Raw genomic sequence first — 14,991 nt, 5'->3', positions numbered from 1 at the left:
GGATCTTTCGTACCTAATTTAGTATTTAATAGCTCTTTTTATTTTCATTTTTTTTGCTACTGGTGTGAATAGTGGCACACATTTGAAACTGCTCTCTGGGTTTTGGGTACACCATTTTCTATCTTTCCATTAACTTACTACGACTGCTAATTCTGTTTAAAAACTTCTGTTTAGGGAGTAGGTCACATCCTTAGTAGTTACATTATTATCCTATATCATAGATCAGGGGTTGGGAGTAAGTAAAACTTCTTAAAGAGGTTGATTAATTCAGAAAAATTTTCCTCATTCCGTACTAGTTCTAAAATAACTTGTTAGTTTCTGACTAGCCCAGATTAAGGATTTTTAGTATGCAAAACATCAATCATTCATTCTATCATCCATCCATCCATCCATTTTGTCAAAATTCAGTAACTGAAGAAGAATTAGAATAAAATCCATCAGAAAGAAACATAAGTCAACTGTTGGATAAACCTTTATATATATTATACATACTGTACTTAGTACTTTATGATATACTGTCTTATTCACTAATTTTACTAATCATATCATTGATGTATAAGTTTTATCATCCATTACAATTGTGTGGCATGTTCATAAAATTGGATCTTATAAACTCAATGGACTCCTGCTACCCACTACTGGTTAGATGGACTGGGCAATTAGAAAGGAAAGATGTTCAAAGTCTATACTAGGCCTGGCTACTAATGGAAGAAATTGAGTAGAAGTCCCTTTTGTTTACCACAGTGTACTAGTAAGTCTTTGGATGCAAAGGTAGCTAACCAAGGACTGAAAAGCTAGATTTCGCTTTACCAAAAAGTGTGAGCTAATTGAGTTGGTATTAGGGAAGATATAAAGGAAGTCTGAAGAACAGAGGATAGAGGAGATTTATGGAGTTTCTAAGAATGCCAAACAACATTTTGGGAACCTGGAATGCAGTTGTAAAGAGGCCAGTGAGAAATTCCCATAGACAAGGTGAGAAAGGTAGTAATTTTCAGTTGTTGCCATTGCCCTGATGGAAAGTCACTCTATATCTCAAACAGTTAGTGAAATATACATGTTTTATGTTTTGAGGGTGGGAGGATTAAAAAAATGGCCAAGTTCCATCGGTGAATTGGTATGGAGAAAGAGAAGACAGTCAGCTAAGGAGAGGAGCCGGCTCTATTACTCTTAATTATGTTGTCACACTGCCCTCTCCTGGGCTGTCAATCTCTCCCCAGATTTCATTGTTGGCTGCTGAACCACCTGACCTGCCCCACCATCTGTGGACAATTTTCCTGCCCCTGCTGACAAAGTATGTGTTAAGCTTGAGGCCTAGGGAGTAGTGCAAATTGATTAAAGCTGTTTTCCTTATCGTCTTTCCAAAATACAGACAGTTTCCAAAATATAACAAAGAAGCTTCCCCATCAGAGTTGTGTATTTTATGTTAACATTAGATCTGCACGGTCCACTATGATTTGAAGGCATGGATAGTGGCAGCTTGGCTATGACTGATGATCAAAATGTTGGCATAAAATGATACCGGACAATTATGCTATTAAAAAAGTCTGGATGGCCTGCAAGAGCTATTAATAATTTCCAGTTATTTATTTAATTCAAAATGAACCTTCTCTCATTAGGGTTATTAAGTTAGAAAAAAGCCTACCTACTTCCTAGCAAAACAATTTGGCAGCTATTCTGATGAGTCCTCTGCCAGGCCAGCCTCATATGTCTTGGCTGGGTTTAACTGCAAATCCTAGTTGCAATTCTACCATTTCAGACCTGCTTAAATCCTTGCTATTCCAGACTTTCCAAGTAAAGCAAAAGGAACTCACCCCCCTTCACTAGAGTGGTACAATGTAACAAGCATCATACTTGGTAGTGGAGATAACTAGCTATATAAGACACCACTTCTGCCCTCCTTCAGCTCACTGCTGACTAGTGGGGAAGGGCATGCTATTGTCATGTCCGCAGGACCCCCTTCCCTTTAGCAAATACAGTGCCTGGCTAAGACCCATATGTCTAATAGGTACATGATAAATATGTGTTGAATAAGTGAGGGAATGAATGAAGAAACTAGGCAGTATGTGTAAAGGTTAGGAGTTGGCCAAATAGCCTGTTTTGATCACAGCTCTGCCACATACTAGCTATGTCAATGTATCACTTTATAAATAAATCCCTGAAGCCTCAGTGGCCACATCTGTACAGCAATCCCACAGAGTAAAATGCTTTCACCCCCAGCAAGCACTTAATAACTTTAATAATACAATGTGAGAAGGGCAAGGAGGAAAAGGAGTGATTAAATATGGGGATTAGATTTCCTAGATTATATATGTACATTTAGACGTATAGGACAATGTTGGATTTGGGAAATTTTTTTATGGTGAATAAGGGATCTATTTTCCAAAACCAATTTATTCCATGTGGTAGGAAACATGATCTCTGGAGACAGTGACTCACATCCTTAAAATTCCATAACCAGAGAGGGAAAATTCTTGAGTTAACTCAAGTTAAAAAATTTGGGGGTGGGGGGAGGGTGTCTGGGTGGCTCAGTCGGTTAAGCGTCTGCCTTCGGCTCAGGTCATGATCCCAGGGTCCTGGGATCGAGTCCCACATCGGGCTCCCTGCTCAGCGGGGAGTCTGCTTCTCCCTCTCCCTCTGCCCCTCCCCCTTCTCGTGCTGTCTCCCTCGCTCTGCTCTCTCTCAAATAAATAAAATCTTTGAGAAAGAAGAGAAACAAAAATTCTGAGGGAAGGCCTCTAAATGGCCCTGCGGGGGTCAGGTCCATTTCCAGAGCAATCCCCTTAACCTGATGTGCTAGGCAGAATAACAGCCCTGCAAACATGTCCATGCCCTACTCCCTGGAACCTGTGAATTTTACATGACTAAAGGAACTTTGTGGATATGATTAAAGGTATGGACTTTGTGCTGGGAGATTGTCCTGGGTTAGCCAGGTGGGCCGATCTAATCACAGGTTCTTAAAAGCAGAGGAATTTTCTTGGCTATAGTCAGAGATGTGATGGCAGAAGAAGGGTCAAAGACATGTGACATTGCTAGCTTCGAAGATGTTGGAAGGGGAACAAGAGCTGGAACGTGAGCATGCTCAAATCTGCAAGTGGCAAGGAGATGGACTTTTCAGTAGAAGCTCCAGAAAGGAATGCAGCCCTGATGAGATCTTCATTTTAGCCAGGTGAGACTCACATTGGACCTCTGACCTTCGGAGCTGTCAGATAATAAACTTTTGTTGTTGAAGCCACTACGTTTGTGGTAATTTGTTAAGGCAGCAATAGGAAACTCATACACCAGGGAAACAGGGTGGAAAAACCTAGTTTCAGTTCCTCCCGGATTCACTCAACATCATCTGCCCTGAGGTGGCTTGCTCACTGAGATCCCTATAGCTTCCACCATTGCCTGCTCGCCTGTCCACAGGGATACATTGATGTGAGAGAATGAAGTAGATTATGCAGAGAGAAGCAGAGATAAGAGGTAGAATTCTGATGCTACCTGAGCCCCCAGTTCCAGTTATTTTTGAGGCCAACGTCCTGCTAGACCTTTGGTTATACAAGCTCATCAATTCTTTTTGAGCTAGTTGGTTTGGGTTAAATGTCTGTGACTTGCAACCAAGCGATCCTGCCTAAATCATAAACCTATGGTAAGGGAGGGATGGCCAAAGGAGAAGAGGTTTTGTTTTTTTTTTAAGCCTTTGGAAAAATAGCTGATAATGGATTAATGTGATTTAACAGCAACCCACTGAGAAACACGTTATCCTACTTTAGATGAGGAAAGTCATATTTACTGGCTATGTGGCTCTCCTACAAGCAAGAATATTCTGAATTTAAAATGTTAAAACCCATATTGGTTCGCTTTGTTTGTCTCCAGTGAAACACATTGCACATAGAGTATCCTGCCTTATGGTTTTTTTTTTAAGTTATCAAAACAGAGCCACACTTTTCCAAGGCCTTACCACTTCCTGTTTCTGCAGTCTCAAACACTTTTCCTTTGCACCCGATAAACTCAATGCTCTAGAGTCTAGACAAGTAGTGGACAAAGCTGCTTAAACCTAACTGGTGGTGGTGGTTATAGGACTTCTGAGCACTGGCCATGTGGTCATTTCTCCTAGAAAAAAGATAGAATTAAAAAACAGTCACTCTTATTCCTGAAGCACTGGATGTTCCCTCCCAAGAGATATTTTATAATTCAAATGGAAATATATAATGCCACACAAAATCCATGACATTTGTCTTCCTGGAATATATGTATGCTGGTTCTTTTAATTTTGTGAATAGGAAAAGACTATGTCTGTTGGTGCCACAAATAGGTCAAAGCAGGTGTAGTTGCCTCATTTTTGCCCCAGGGCAACTTGCCCCTATGAAGCAGTTACTGATTACGTCCATGGAGCTTCCCCAGGAGCCTGCCCTCTCTGTCTGCTTTTTCTTCTTGGAAGGAATACAGACTGCTCAGAGAAAAAGAAGAGATGAAAATCTCTATCAGTAGAGGACTGAAAAGCAAAGTGGGTAAAATCTGACTATCACATCGTCTTTGATAGAAAATAAGAGGATTTGGAATAAATGTCTTGTCTGCTCTTTGTTTTCTGGGGTTCTGAAATTTTTGTCTTGCTTTGTTTCTGAAATTTTTTTTTAAAACAAAGAGAAAGGAATGTTCATAAAACTTGTTAAGATGCCAAAACACTACTAGTGGACCTTCAGGTCTTAGCTTACATATTTTATTCACTTGTCCAAAAACACTCAGTACTTCCTGTGTGTCCTGCTGAACAAATTGAGCATGTTCCTCAGGCTGTGGTGCAGGGCTGTGCAGGTGAACGGGACCCTGTGTAGTTGTGTAGTGCACAACTTCTACTATTGCAGGTGGTCCTTACCCTCCTGGAGATTAAATCTGGTGACTTCTCAAAAGTCTTGCTTGAATTTTCACTTTTTCTCCTCAGAGTAGAAAAAGTGCTCCTATTACGTGTTCTATGATACCCAGTCATAACACTTTACCCATTTATTTTTTTTTATTTTATTTTTTTTCAAAATTGTATCTTGCAGTTGTGTAAATTGAGTCCTATTTTATTTTATTTTATTTTTTATTTTTTGTAAAGATTTTATTTATTTATTTGAGAGAGAGAGGATGAGAGATAGAGAGCACGAGAGGGAAGAGGGTCAGAGGGAGAAGCAGACTCCCTGCTGAGCAGGGAGCCCGATGTGGGACTCGATCCGGGGACTCCAGGATCATGACCTGAGCCGAAGGCAGTTGCTTAACCAACTGAGCCACCCAGGCGCCCCACTTTACCCATTTATAATGGTGTCATCGTGTTACACTGTAAACTCAGATGGGGGCTGAGATTGTATCTATTTTATTTGTCATTTTCTAGGGGCCAGGGATGCATCAGTAAATTAAACAGTCAAAAATCCCTGGCTTCTAGGAGTTTATAATCTAGCAAGAGGAAAGAGTAAACAAGTTCAATATGTAGCATGTGAGGCGGACATAAGTACTACAGAGAAAAATTAAGCCAAAGGGGCTTTCTCCTCACACACTATTTAAAAAAAATTTTTTTAAAGACTTTATTTATTTGACAGAGACAGACACAGCAGGAGAGGGAACACGAGCAGGGGGAGTGGGAGAGGGAGAAGCAGGCTTCCTGCTGCACAGGGAACCAGATGCGGGTCTTGATCCCAAGATTGAAGGCAGACCTTAAGGACTAAGTCACCCAGGTGCCCCTTTCTAAAAATTTTTAAGATTTTTTATTCATTTATTTGAGAGAGAGAGAGCCAGATCAAGCAGGATCCGGGGAGAGGGGCAGAAGGAGAGGGAGAAGCAGACTCCCCACTGAGCAGGGACCGCCCCCCTCCACTTGCGTCTCCAGGATCATGACCTCAGCCCAAGGCAGACGCTTAACCGACTGAGCCACCCACGCACGCCCCTCTCCACCTACTTTAGATCTTTGCTCAAATGTTACTTTTTTTTTTTTTTTTTTTTTTTACTTCGAGAAAAGAAACATTTGGAGGGGCGTCTTGGTGGCTCAGATGGTTAAGCGTCTGCCTTCGGCTCAGGTCATGATCCCAGAGTCCTGGGATCGAGTCCCGCGTCCGGCTCCCTGCTCCTTGGGAGCCTGCTTCTCCCTCTGCTTCTCTCTCTCTCTGTCTTTCATGAATAAATAAATAAAATCTTAAAAAAAAACAACATTTGGAGGTTTGGAGAAGGGGAGAGGTACGATCTGTCTAAAAAGAAAAACGTTTAGGAATAGTACAGTAAGCACAGTTAGCAAAAAGCAAGTAAGGCACTTATCAGATCTCCACTTTGCCAGGAATCAGGCCACAGCAAATAAAGTTTTATACAGAATATAGAGAACAAGGGCTCAGCCTTTCCCCTCCAAAACTCTTGACCTAAGAGTCTTAACACTTTTTGTTTTTGAACACGTTTTTACAAAAATCTTGGAGAACCCGCGTGTTCTAACCGGGGCTGGTGGTGTAGTTTTGCAAAATAGCACCCCACGCCTTCTGTAGTATCACCCTACAGATCCTGTGCACCTGATAGGGGTGCCTGAGGCTATGAGCTATCCTTTTAAGCCTCTTCAACCCGCCCTTGTTAAGCAAGCGTCCTTATAAGGAAATGACATTTTGGATAATCAAGATATTCCGCTGTACTTCTCCGTGCTGTACATATCCGGCATTTTCACACCCGTTACGCCCCGAATACAGGCATAAATGTATCTCTTCTCTCCTACTCTCCGAGCCTCGCTCCCTACCCTTTTGACAGGTGCGGGTGAACCCTGCGGGTGCTCCTGGCTCTCCGCCCGCCCAGCGCCGCGCAGCCTTCTGGAAGCCGTAGGCCTCGGCTTTCCTCCGAGAACTACAACTCCCGGCAGACTTTGTTTTTCTCCACCTTCCTCTTAGCGCGTGGCCTGCCGGGAGGGGGCAGGTAGCGGGCGGGCGGGGTCCAATGGGTGCCGGCTCCCGAGGAGAGGGCGGAGGAGAGGAGGAAGGAGGCGGACTCTGGGCCCCGGCCCCATTCATTGCCGCGGCCGGCGGGGCGAGGGTCCCGTGTTTTCGGAGTCATGGAGGCGCTAATTCCCGTTATCAACAAGCTCCAGGATGTCTTCAACACGGTAGGCGCCGACATCATCCAGTTGCCTCAGATCGTCGTGGTGGGAACGCAGGTAAGAGACGAGGGCGGCGTCCGCCCAGGCCAGAGTCCGGGGCGCGGGCCTGGTGGGGGGCTGCGGCAGCGCCTGATCCCAGCTGGCCTTTGCGGCCTGTAGGGGAAGGGCGCTGCTGTGGACGCCTGGGCGCCCGGGGCTCTGCTCGCGCCTTCTCGCCTGGGGCTGCATTGCTTCGGGCCTGGGAATCTGGGCCGGGTTGCGAGGCGAGGGGCGGAGCCGGCGCGGCGGGCCCCGCGGGTCCCGGGGGCGGGCTAGGGGAGGGACCGACCGGCGGGCTGAACTCGAGTCCGCGGGGACCGGGCGCGGCTTGCCCAGCGGGCCGCTGTTTGCAAGGGCACCTGGGGGACGCGCGGGGCACGCGGGGCCACACAGGGCTTGTGGTGGGCCAGCCAGCCCTTCCTTGGTTGGTTTTAGGGCGGCAAGGTTTTTTTATTCCCCTCCTTGCCTTGCTCAGGGGCTGCGGAGTCAGTTTTGGAACTGCGGGGTCGGGGCTGCGAAGGCCGCAGCTGTGTGGCACCTGAGTGTCTTCCTGCAGTGCAATCCCTTCACGTTTCGGGAACGCCGAAGTAGTTACAAAAAAACAAAAAGCAGAAAACAAAAAAACACCCCGAAACCACCTGTACCTGGGTTTGAGGAAGGAATAACCAGTTTTTCTGAGTAAGCTGTGGTTTTTGTCTTCCATCCAAATTGGGCATCAAGGTTCTCTGGTCTTTCCATTTTGGGTCTCACCCCATAGATAGCATATTTTTTTATATGCAGAAATGTTGAAGAAATAAATTATTTCTAGAGTGACAGAGAAGTACAAGTTTTATTTTCTCTGCCTACTGCTTTTCTTGGTTTAAAAAGAATCCTAGGACTTTATTATTAGAGTTCAGAGAAATGCATTTTAGAGATTACTTGGTATATTGATTTTAAGTGTTTTCATTTCAGTTTACCCATTTTCTATTGCTGTATCTTGCTACAATATTTTAGTGTAGAGTATAAATATTACGAGAGAATACTATAGAGTATATTCAAACACTGGAAACCTTGGAGACCATAGACATCTTGCACTTTTTCTTGCTTTTAAATATAGTAATAGAAATTATTTCAGAAACACATTTGCTTGGTTTGCTGTAGGATTGCTAACGATTCTGGTCTTTCCTGCCTACATATAGTATTTGTAACTCAGTATTTGTAATGATTGGACACTGAATCATCAATATAATATTGTGAGCAGTATTTTTGTTTAGCATGTTTTGTTCACTGCTGTGTTCCTGTTCCTAGCTTTGGAACAGTCTGGGGTATGTAGTGAGTGCTCTATAAATACTTTGAATGAATATTGCTCACTGTAACTAGATAATATTTTAAAACACTGGGACTTCTATCATTCAAACGGATCTGTTTTTGAAAATAGAATTAAAGGAGGTGAAATAAACCTTTAGTAGTAATTTGGAAGTGTTTCCTGTCTGTGGACCAGAAACTTTCCATATACTTTTAAGAGATTCTCCATGCTTTTTAAGCCTGAAGCAGTAAAAGAATCAGGGCTATTGTGTCAGCATAAATAGTTTAAAATCAAGAAGGATTTTTCTTACACAAAATTGAGTTTATTTCCGTGAGTAGGCCTGTTGGGAGAATTGGGAGGGTCAGAGTAGAAAAGTAAAGATCTCACTGTTAGGAAAGTCATTTTTGTGTGCTAGCAAAAACCATCCTAGTAGTGATAGGTATGTGCCGTGTTTGTATGTTGATGTTTGAAATTACTCAGAAGGGAAATTAATTGTTGTTGTTTTAAGTACACTCTACATGGGGTTTGAACTTAAAACCCTGAGATCAAGAGTCACATGCTCTACTGACTGAGTCAACCAGGTGCCCTGGGGAAATTAGTTTTTCAAGACTTGATTTAATGAAGTTTATCTCCGTTTAGGTCTTTATTAGCTGAAATTCACTCCTTTATTATTCAGGTACAGAAGAAATAAATAAGAAACAGTGTCTTTTTTTTCCATATTTTCCTCAGTATGTTGAAGAAAATCTCTTTTACTTGACTTGAATACAAGTACACCACTACTTTGTCATCTATGCCATTTAATGTTTTGTATATTTAATCAGCACATGCATTACATTCATATTTAATGGAGTAGTGTACAATGAGTGAGTTCCAGACATAATAAGTGTTCTGACAGGTAAACATCTCAGTAGCGGTGGTGATGTCTTCATAACCCAGGTATAGTCTCTCTCTTACACATTATCCATATCTTAAATGACTGTAGGTCCCATTTTTTTTTTAACTTTTTAGAACAGTGATTTGCAAACTTAAGTGTATGTAAGAATCACTTTGAAAATAAGTTCCTGGATTCCATCCCCAGAGATTTTGATTTTCTAAGTCTAGGTTCGGCCAGGCATCATAGGTGATTCTGATGTGGATGGTTCATAGATCCTAACTGAAAATAATTTTAGTGCGTCTTTGACTTTAAAATGCATGAAACTGGAAAAGACAGGGAAGCTGAGCCTAAGGGCATACTACCATCCAGTAGCATGTTGATCTTGGTGGCATTCTTGCTAATGTTTTATTTTATTTATTTATTTTTTTAAAGATTTTATTTATTTATTTGAGAGAGAGAGAATGAGAGAGAGAGAGCACGAGAGGGAAGAGGGTCAGAGGGAGAAGCAGACTCCCTGCTGAGCAGGAAGCCCGATGTGGGACTCGATCCCGGGACTCCAGGATCATGACCTGAGCCGAAGGCAGTCGCTTAACCAACTGAGCCACCCAGGCGCCCCTTGCTAATGTTTTAAATTTTGATTTCTTAAATTGCCCAAGTAATACTTACTTCAGGCCTAGAGAGTTGGAGGAGTTGAGAGGGAATCATGTTTATAGCTGTAGATCATTCACAGCTTTTATGGCTTAGCTAAGTAGTTTTCTTTTTTCTCTGAGAGCATCTGTGTGGAAAGCCCTGAAAAGGGGAGAGAAAAGGCTGATACTTTTAGACCATGGTGTACTTTGCAGGTGGAGAAGGAGATAGACTTAAACAACTTTTGTGACTCAACTTGGGAAATTTAATCACTTTTTTAAGTTGAGAATTAGAAGGGGGAGCCCTTCCAGGTATGCAATCCAAACCACCACCCAGTATAGGAATCCCAGTGCTGATGACATTAACCTGAGATGCTGGCCCAGAGTTGCTAGTAAGGAACTTTTCATTTTACCTTTTATTTCAGTGATTTCAGCACTCTACCTTTTGTAATTCAAAAAGGAATCTTGGGTTTTAAATGACCAGTTTCCAAACCAACCTTTTCTTTCTTTTTAATTTAACATTTTAAAAATTAAAATTTAATTCATATAACATAAAATTCACCTGTGTAAAATTCAGTTTTAGTATACTCACCAGGTTATGCCACCGTCACCGCTAATTCCTAAACTTTTTTTTTTAAAGAACATTTCTGTTATGCAGGAAAGAAACTCTGTACTCATTAGCAGTCATTTCCCACTGCACAGCCCCCCTTCCCATCCTCTGGCAACCACTAATCTATTTTCTGTCTCTATGGATTTGCCTGTTCCGAACATTTCAATGTAACAGAATCATACAATATGTGGCTCTTTGTGTCTGGCTTCTTTTGCTCAGCATGTTTTTTAGGTTCATCCATGTATTTACTTCATTACTTTTTATCGCTAAAATTCCGTTGTATAGATTTGCCACAGTTTGCTTATCCATTCATTAGTTGATGAATACTGGGTTGCTTCCACTTTTTGGCTATGATGAATAATGCTATGAACATTGTTTACAAATTGTCCTGAGGACATGTTTTCAGTTCTCTTGGGTATATACCTAGGAGTGGAATTGCTGGGTCATTTGGTAACTCTTATTTAACATTGAGGAACTGCCACATTGTTTTTGATTGTGGCTATTCCATTTTACATTCCCTCCATCAGTGTATGAGGGTTTCAGTTTCTGCACACCCTCACCAATTCTTGTTATTGTCTTTTAAAAAAAAGTGCTAAATCCTGGCGCCTGGGTGGCAGTGAAAGGTCTGCCTTTGGCTCAGGTCATGATCCCAGGATCCTGGGTAGGAGCCCTCTTGAGCTCCCTGCTCAGCAGGGAGGCTACTTCTCCCTCTGCCCCTCCCCCATTTCTTTCTCTCTCTTTCATAAATAAAATCTTTTTTTAAAAAAGTGCTAAATTATTCTAGAATTCTTTATTAAAAAAAAAAAGCACCCTCCACCCCCCACACTGCTATCTATATTTTAGTTCCTGAAATCTTGCCCTTTCCTGCTGGATATACCTTCATTTGTCTTGTGTTCATAGAGGTGATAATTTCATTAAGTTTAGTAATTTCCTTCCAAATATTGATCATAATTTTCATTCCTATATTTCTTGTGAATATTTTTAGGTAAACATATTTTTCTTTTTTTCCTAGTTTCTTTATATAGCTCATGTGCTGCTTCCTTTCTTTTTTGACTTAAAAATGAGGTGAAATTTATATAACATAAAACTTGCCATTCAGAGTGTACAGTTCATTGGCATTCAGTACATCCATGGTGTTGTGCAATCACCACCTCTTTCTAGGTCCAAAACATTTTTATCACCCAAAAAGAAAACTCCATACCCATTAAGCAATCACTTCATATTTTTCGTTGTCCCTCCAGTCCCTGGCAACCACCAGTCTTCTTTCTGTCTCTGTGGATTTACCTATTCTGGATAGTTAATAGAAATGGAATTTAAAATAGGTGATCATTTATGTCTGGCTTCTTTCACTACAAATAAAAAGTTAAAAAATTAAAAAAATACATTTTTATCTCATATTATCAAAGAATTAAGAGGCCTGTCTTATACAATGAAAAATAAAAACTTAGTTAAAAACTGAATCAGTTTTGAGTAATGTGTCATGAGTGAATATTTACCACTTCCTATTTCCAACTGATGGTAGTTATCAGAGAGAAAAAGCTAAAAATACGACAAAGCCTTTTCAGTGAAAGGTTCAGTCTCAAAATATAAATCCAAAGTTATATATTTCTATACAGTATAAATTTCAATACAGTACAGTTTGGAAGAGACTGAAAGATGACACTAAGACCAGGCACACAAATCTCTAACCCTTAAATATATAGATAGTGAATCAATTTGGGGAATATTTGGAGATGAAAAAAGCAGAAAGCATTGCAGTGCCAAGTGAGCCCTATTTTCAGAGCAAGCTGCCTGTGACTTGCCATACCGGAATTTCTGTAGCCACTCACCTTCCTGGAAAAACTGTGGATATTGGGTGTTTAAATCACTGGGGAAAACAAGCACTGTTCTAACCAGTTGTTGAGGAAGCCAATATTATTCATAATAGGTAAAAATGAGAACCTATAAGCATGTTTTGTTTGGTCTGTATGTGAATCTGTTGACATAATTTTTTGTAATTGAGGTATAAGTGACACACAGCATTGTTTTAGTTTCATGAGTGCAACAGAATGATTTGATGTACATATATAGTGAAATGATCACCACAGTAAGTCTAGTTAATATTCTTCAACACACATGGTTGCATTTTTTTTCTTATGAAAACTTAAAATTTACTGTCTTAGCAACTTTCAGATAGAAAGTACAGTATTATTATCTGTAGTCACCATACTGTGCATTACATCCCCAGGACTTACTTTATTGGGAGTTTGTACCGTCGACCACCTTCACCCATTTCCCCTACCCCCTGCTTCTGACAGCCAGTAATCTCTTCTCTGTATCTATGACTTCTTTTTTGCTTTTTTTTTTTTTTAGAGTCCACATGTAAGAAAGATCATGTGGTATTTGTCTTTCTCTGACTTATTTCAGTTAGTGTAATGCGGTCAAGATCCATCTATGTTGTTGCAAATAGCAGTATTTCTTTCCTTTTTTATGGCTGAATAGTATTCGATTGTACACGCATGTGTGTATTAGAGTAGTCTTTTAGGATCTTTTGTATTTTTGTGATTAACATCTCTTTTATTTCTGATTTCAAGTCCTCATTTTTTTTGGGGGGGCAAGCCTAGCTAAAGGTTTTTGTATTTTTTATCTTTTCAAAACAACAGCTCTTCATTTCATTGATTTTTTTTTTTCTGTTCTCTTTTCAGTCTCTATTTCATTTATGTCTATTTTTATCTTTGGTATATTTCATCCCTTTACTACTAATTTTGGGCTTACCTTAGTCTTCCTTTTCTAGTTCCTTGAGGTGTAAAGTTAGGTTGTTTATTTGAGATCTTTCTTGTTTGTTAATATAGGCATTTATCACTATGAGATTCTCTGTTAGAACTGCTTGTGCTGCATCCTGTAAATTTTGGTATATTTTATTTTCATTTTCAAGCTGTTTTTTAAAATTTTTTCATCCATTGTTCAGTGGCATGTTGTGTAATCGCCACATATTTACAGATTTTTCAGTCTTGTAATTGATTCCTGTTTTTTTTTTAAGATTTTATTTATTTATTTGAGAGAGAGAGAATGAGAGATAGAGAGCACGAGAGGGAAACGGTCAGAGGGAGAAGCAGACTCCCTGCTGAGCAGGGAGCCGGACGTGTGACTCGATCCCGGGACTCCAGGATCATGACCTGAGCCGAAGGCAGTCACTTTACCAACTGAGCCACCCAGGCGCCCCTGATTCCTGTTTTAATACCATTGTGATTGGAAAAGATGCTTGATAGCATTTCAGTATTCTTTTAAGAGACTTTTTTTTTTTAAGACTTTTTATTTATTTATTTGACACAGAGAGAGAGAGATAGAGCACAAGCAGGGGGAGAAGCAGGCTCCCCGCTGAGCAGGGAGCCTGATGCGGGGCTCAATCCCAGGATGCTGGGATCATGACCTGAGCTGAAGGCAGCCGCTTAACTGACTGAGCCACCCAGGTGCCCCTTAATTCGGTATTCGTAAACTTACTAAGATTTGTTTTGTGGCCTGATATATGATCGATGCTGGAGTGTTCCATGTGTGCTTGAGAATAACGTGTATTCTGTTAGTTTTGGATGGAATGTTCTATGTATATCTCTTAACTCTGGTCTAATGTGTTTTTTTTTCTTAAATTTTAAATCCAGTTCTCTTAACATACAGAGTTATATTAGTTTCAGGTGTACAATATCTTGATTCCACAATTCTGTACATTATTCAGTGCTCATCATAAGTGTACTCCTAAAAACCCCTTTACTTATTTCACACCCCCCATCCCCAATCTGGTAACCATCAGTTCTCTATACTTAAGAGTCTACAATATGAGTAAAATCATATGGTATTTGTCTTTCTCTGACTTACTTCACTTAGCATTATACTTTCTAGATTGATCCATGTTATTATAAGTGGCATGATTTCATTTTTTATTGCTGAGTAATATTCTGTGTGTGTGTGTGTGTGTGTGTGTGTGTGTGTGTGTGTGTGTGTACCCATCTGTCCACATCTCTGTCCATCTATCCTATATATACACACCACATCTTATCCATTTATCAGTGGAAACTTGGGCTGCTTCCATAATTTGGTTATTGTAAATAATGCTGCAAAAACTGAAAGGGTCCATCGACAGATGAATGGATAAAGAAGATGTGGTATATATATAATGGGATATTATGCAGCCATCAAAAAGAATGAAATCTTGCCATTTGCAATGACGTGGATGGAACTGGAGGATATTATGCTGAGCGAAATAAGTCAGAGAAAGATGTATCATATGATCTCACTGATATGAGGAATTCTTAATCTCAGGAAACAAACTGAGCGTTGCTGGAGTGGTGGGGGGTGGGAGGGATGGGGTGGCTGGGTGATCGGGGAGGGTATGTGCTATGGTGAGTGCTGTGAATTGTGTAAGACTGTTAAATCACAGACCTGTACCTCTGAAACAATACATTATATGTTAAAAAAAAAAGAAGATAGGAAGGGAAAAATGAAGGGGGG

General features: G+C 40.8%; 1 protein-coding gene across 8 annotated transcripts in view; it reads left to right on the top strand.

Annotated features, from left to right (window-relative positions):
• The first annotated feature begins 6,900 nt into the window (after nucleotides 1-6,900).
• Nucleotides 6,901-14,991, top strand: part of DNM1L (dynamin 1 like) — a 49,697-nt gene continuing 41,606 nt past the window's right edge. For 5 of the 8 annotated variants that reach the window (XM_025879553.2, XM_025879552.2, XM_025879551.2 and 2 more), the window contains exon 1: nucleotides 6,902-7,132. In XM_025879553.2, coding sequence (XP_025735338.1) covers nucleotides 7,031-7,132 — 102 coding nt within the window. In that variant the 5' untranslated portion in view covers nucleotides 6,902-7,030. Of the gene's footprint in view, nucleotides 7,133-14,991 lie in introns of all 8 variants that reach the window. The other 3 variants (XM_073877724.1, XM_073877723.1, XM_073877721.1) reach the window with 1 other exon arrangement.

Source organism: Callorhinus ursinus, unplaced genomic scaffold (assembly GCF_003265705.2).
Source record: "Callorhinus ursinus isolate GAN/ISIS: 27379988/994484 unplaced genomic scaffold, GSC_fseal_2.0 scaffold27, whole genome shotgun sequence".
Classification (NCBI taxonomy): Eukaryota; Metazoa; Chordata; class Mammalia; order Carnivora; family Otariidae; genus Callorhinus; species Callorhinus ursinus.
The sequence above is the reverse complement of the archived record's forward strand: the minus strand, read 5'-3'. Positions and strand labels throughout refer to the sequence as shown.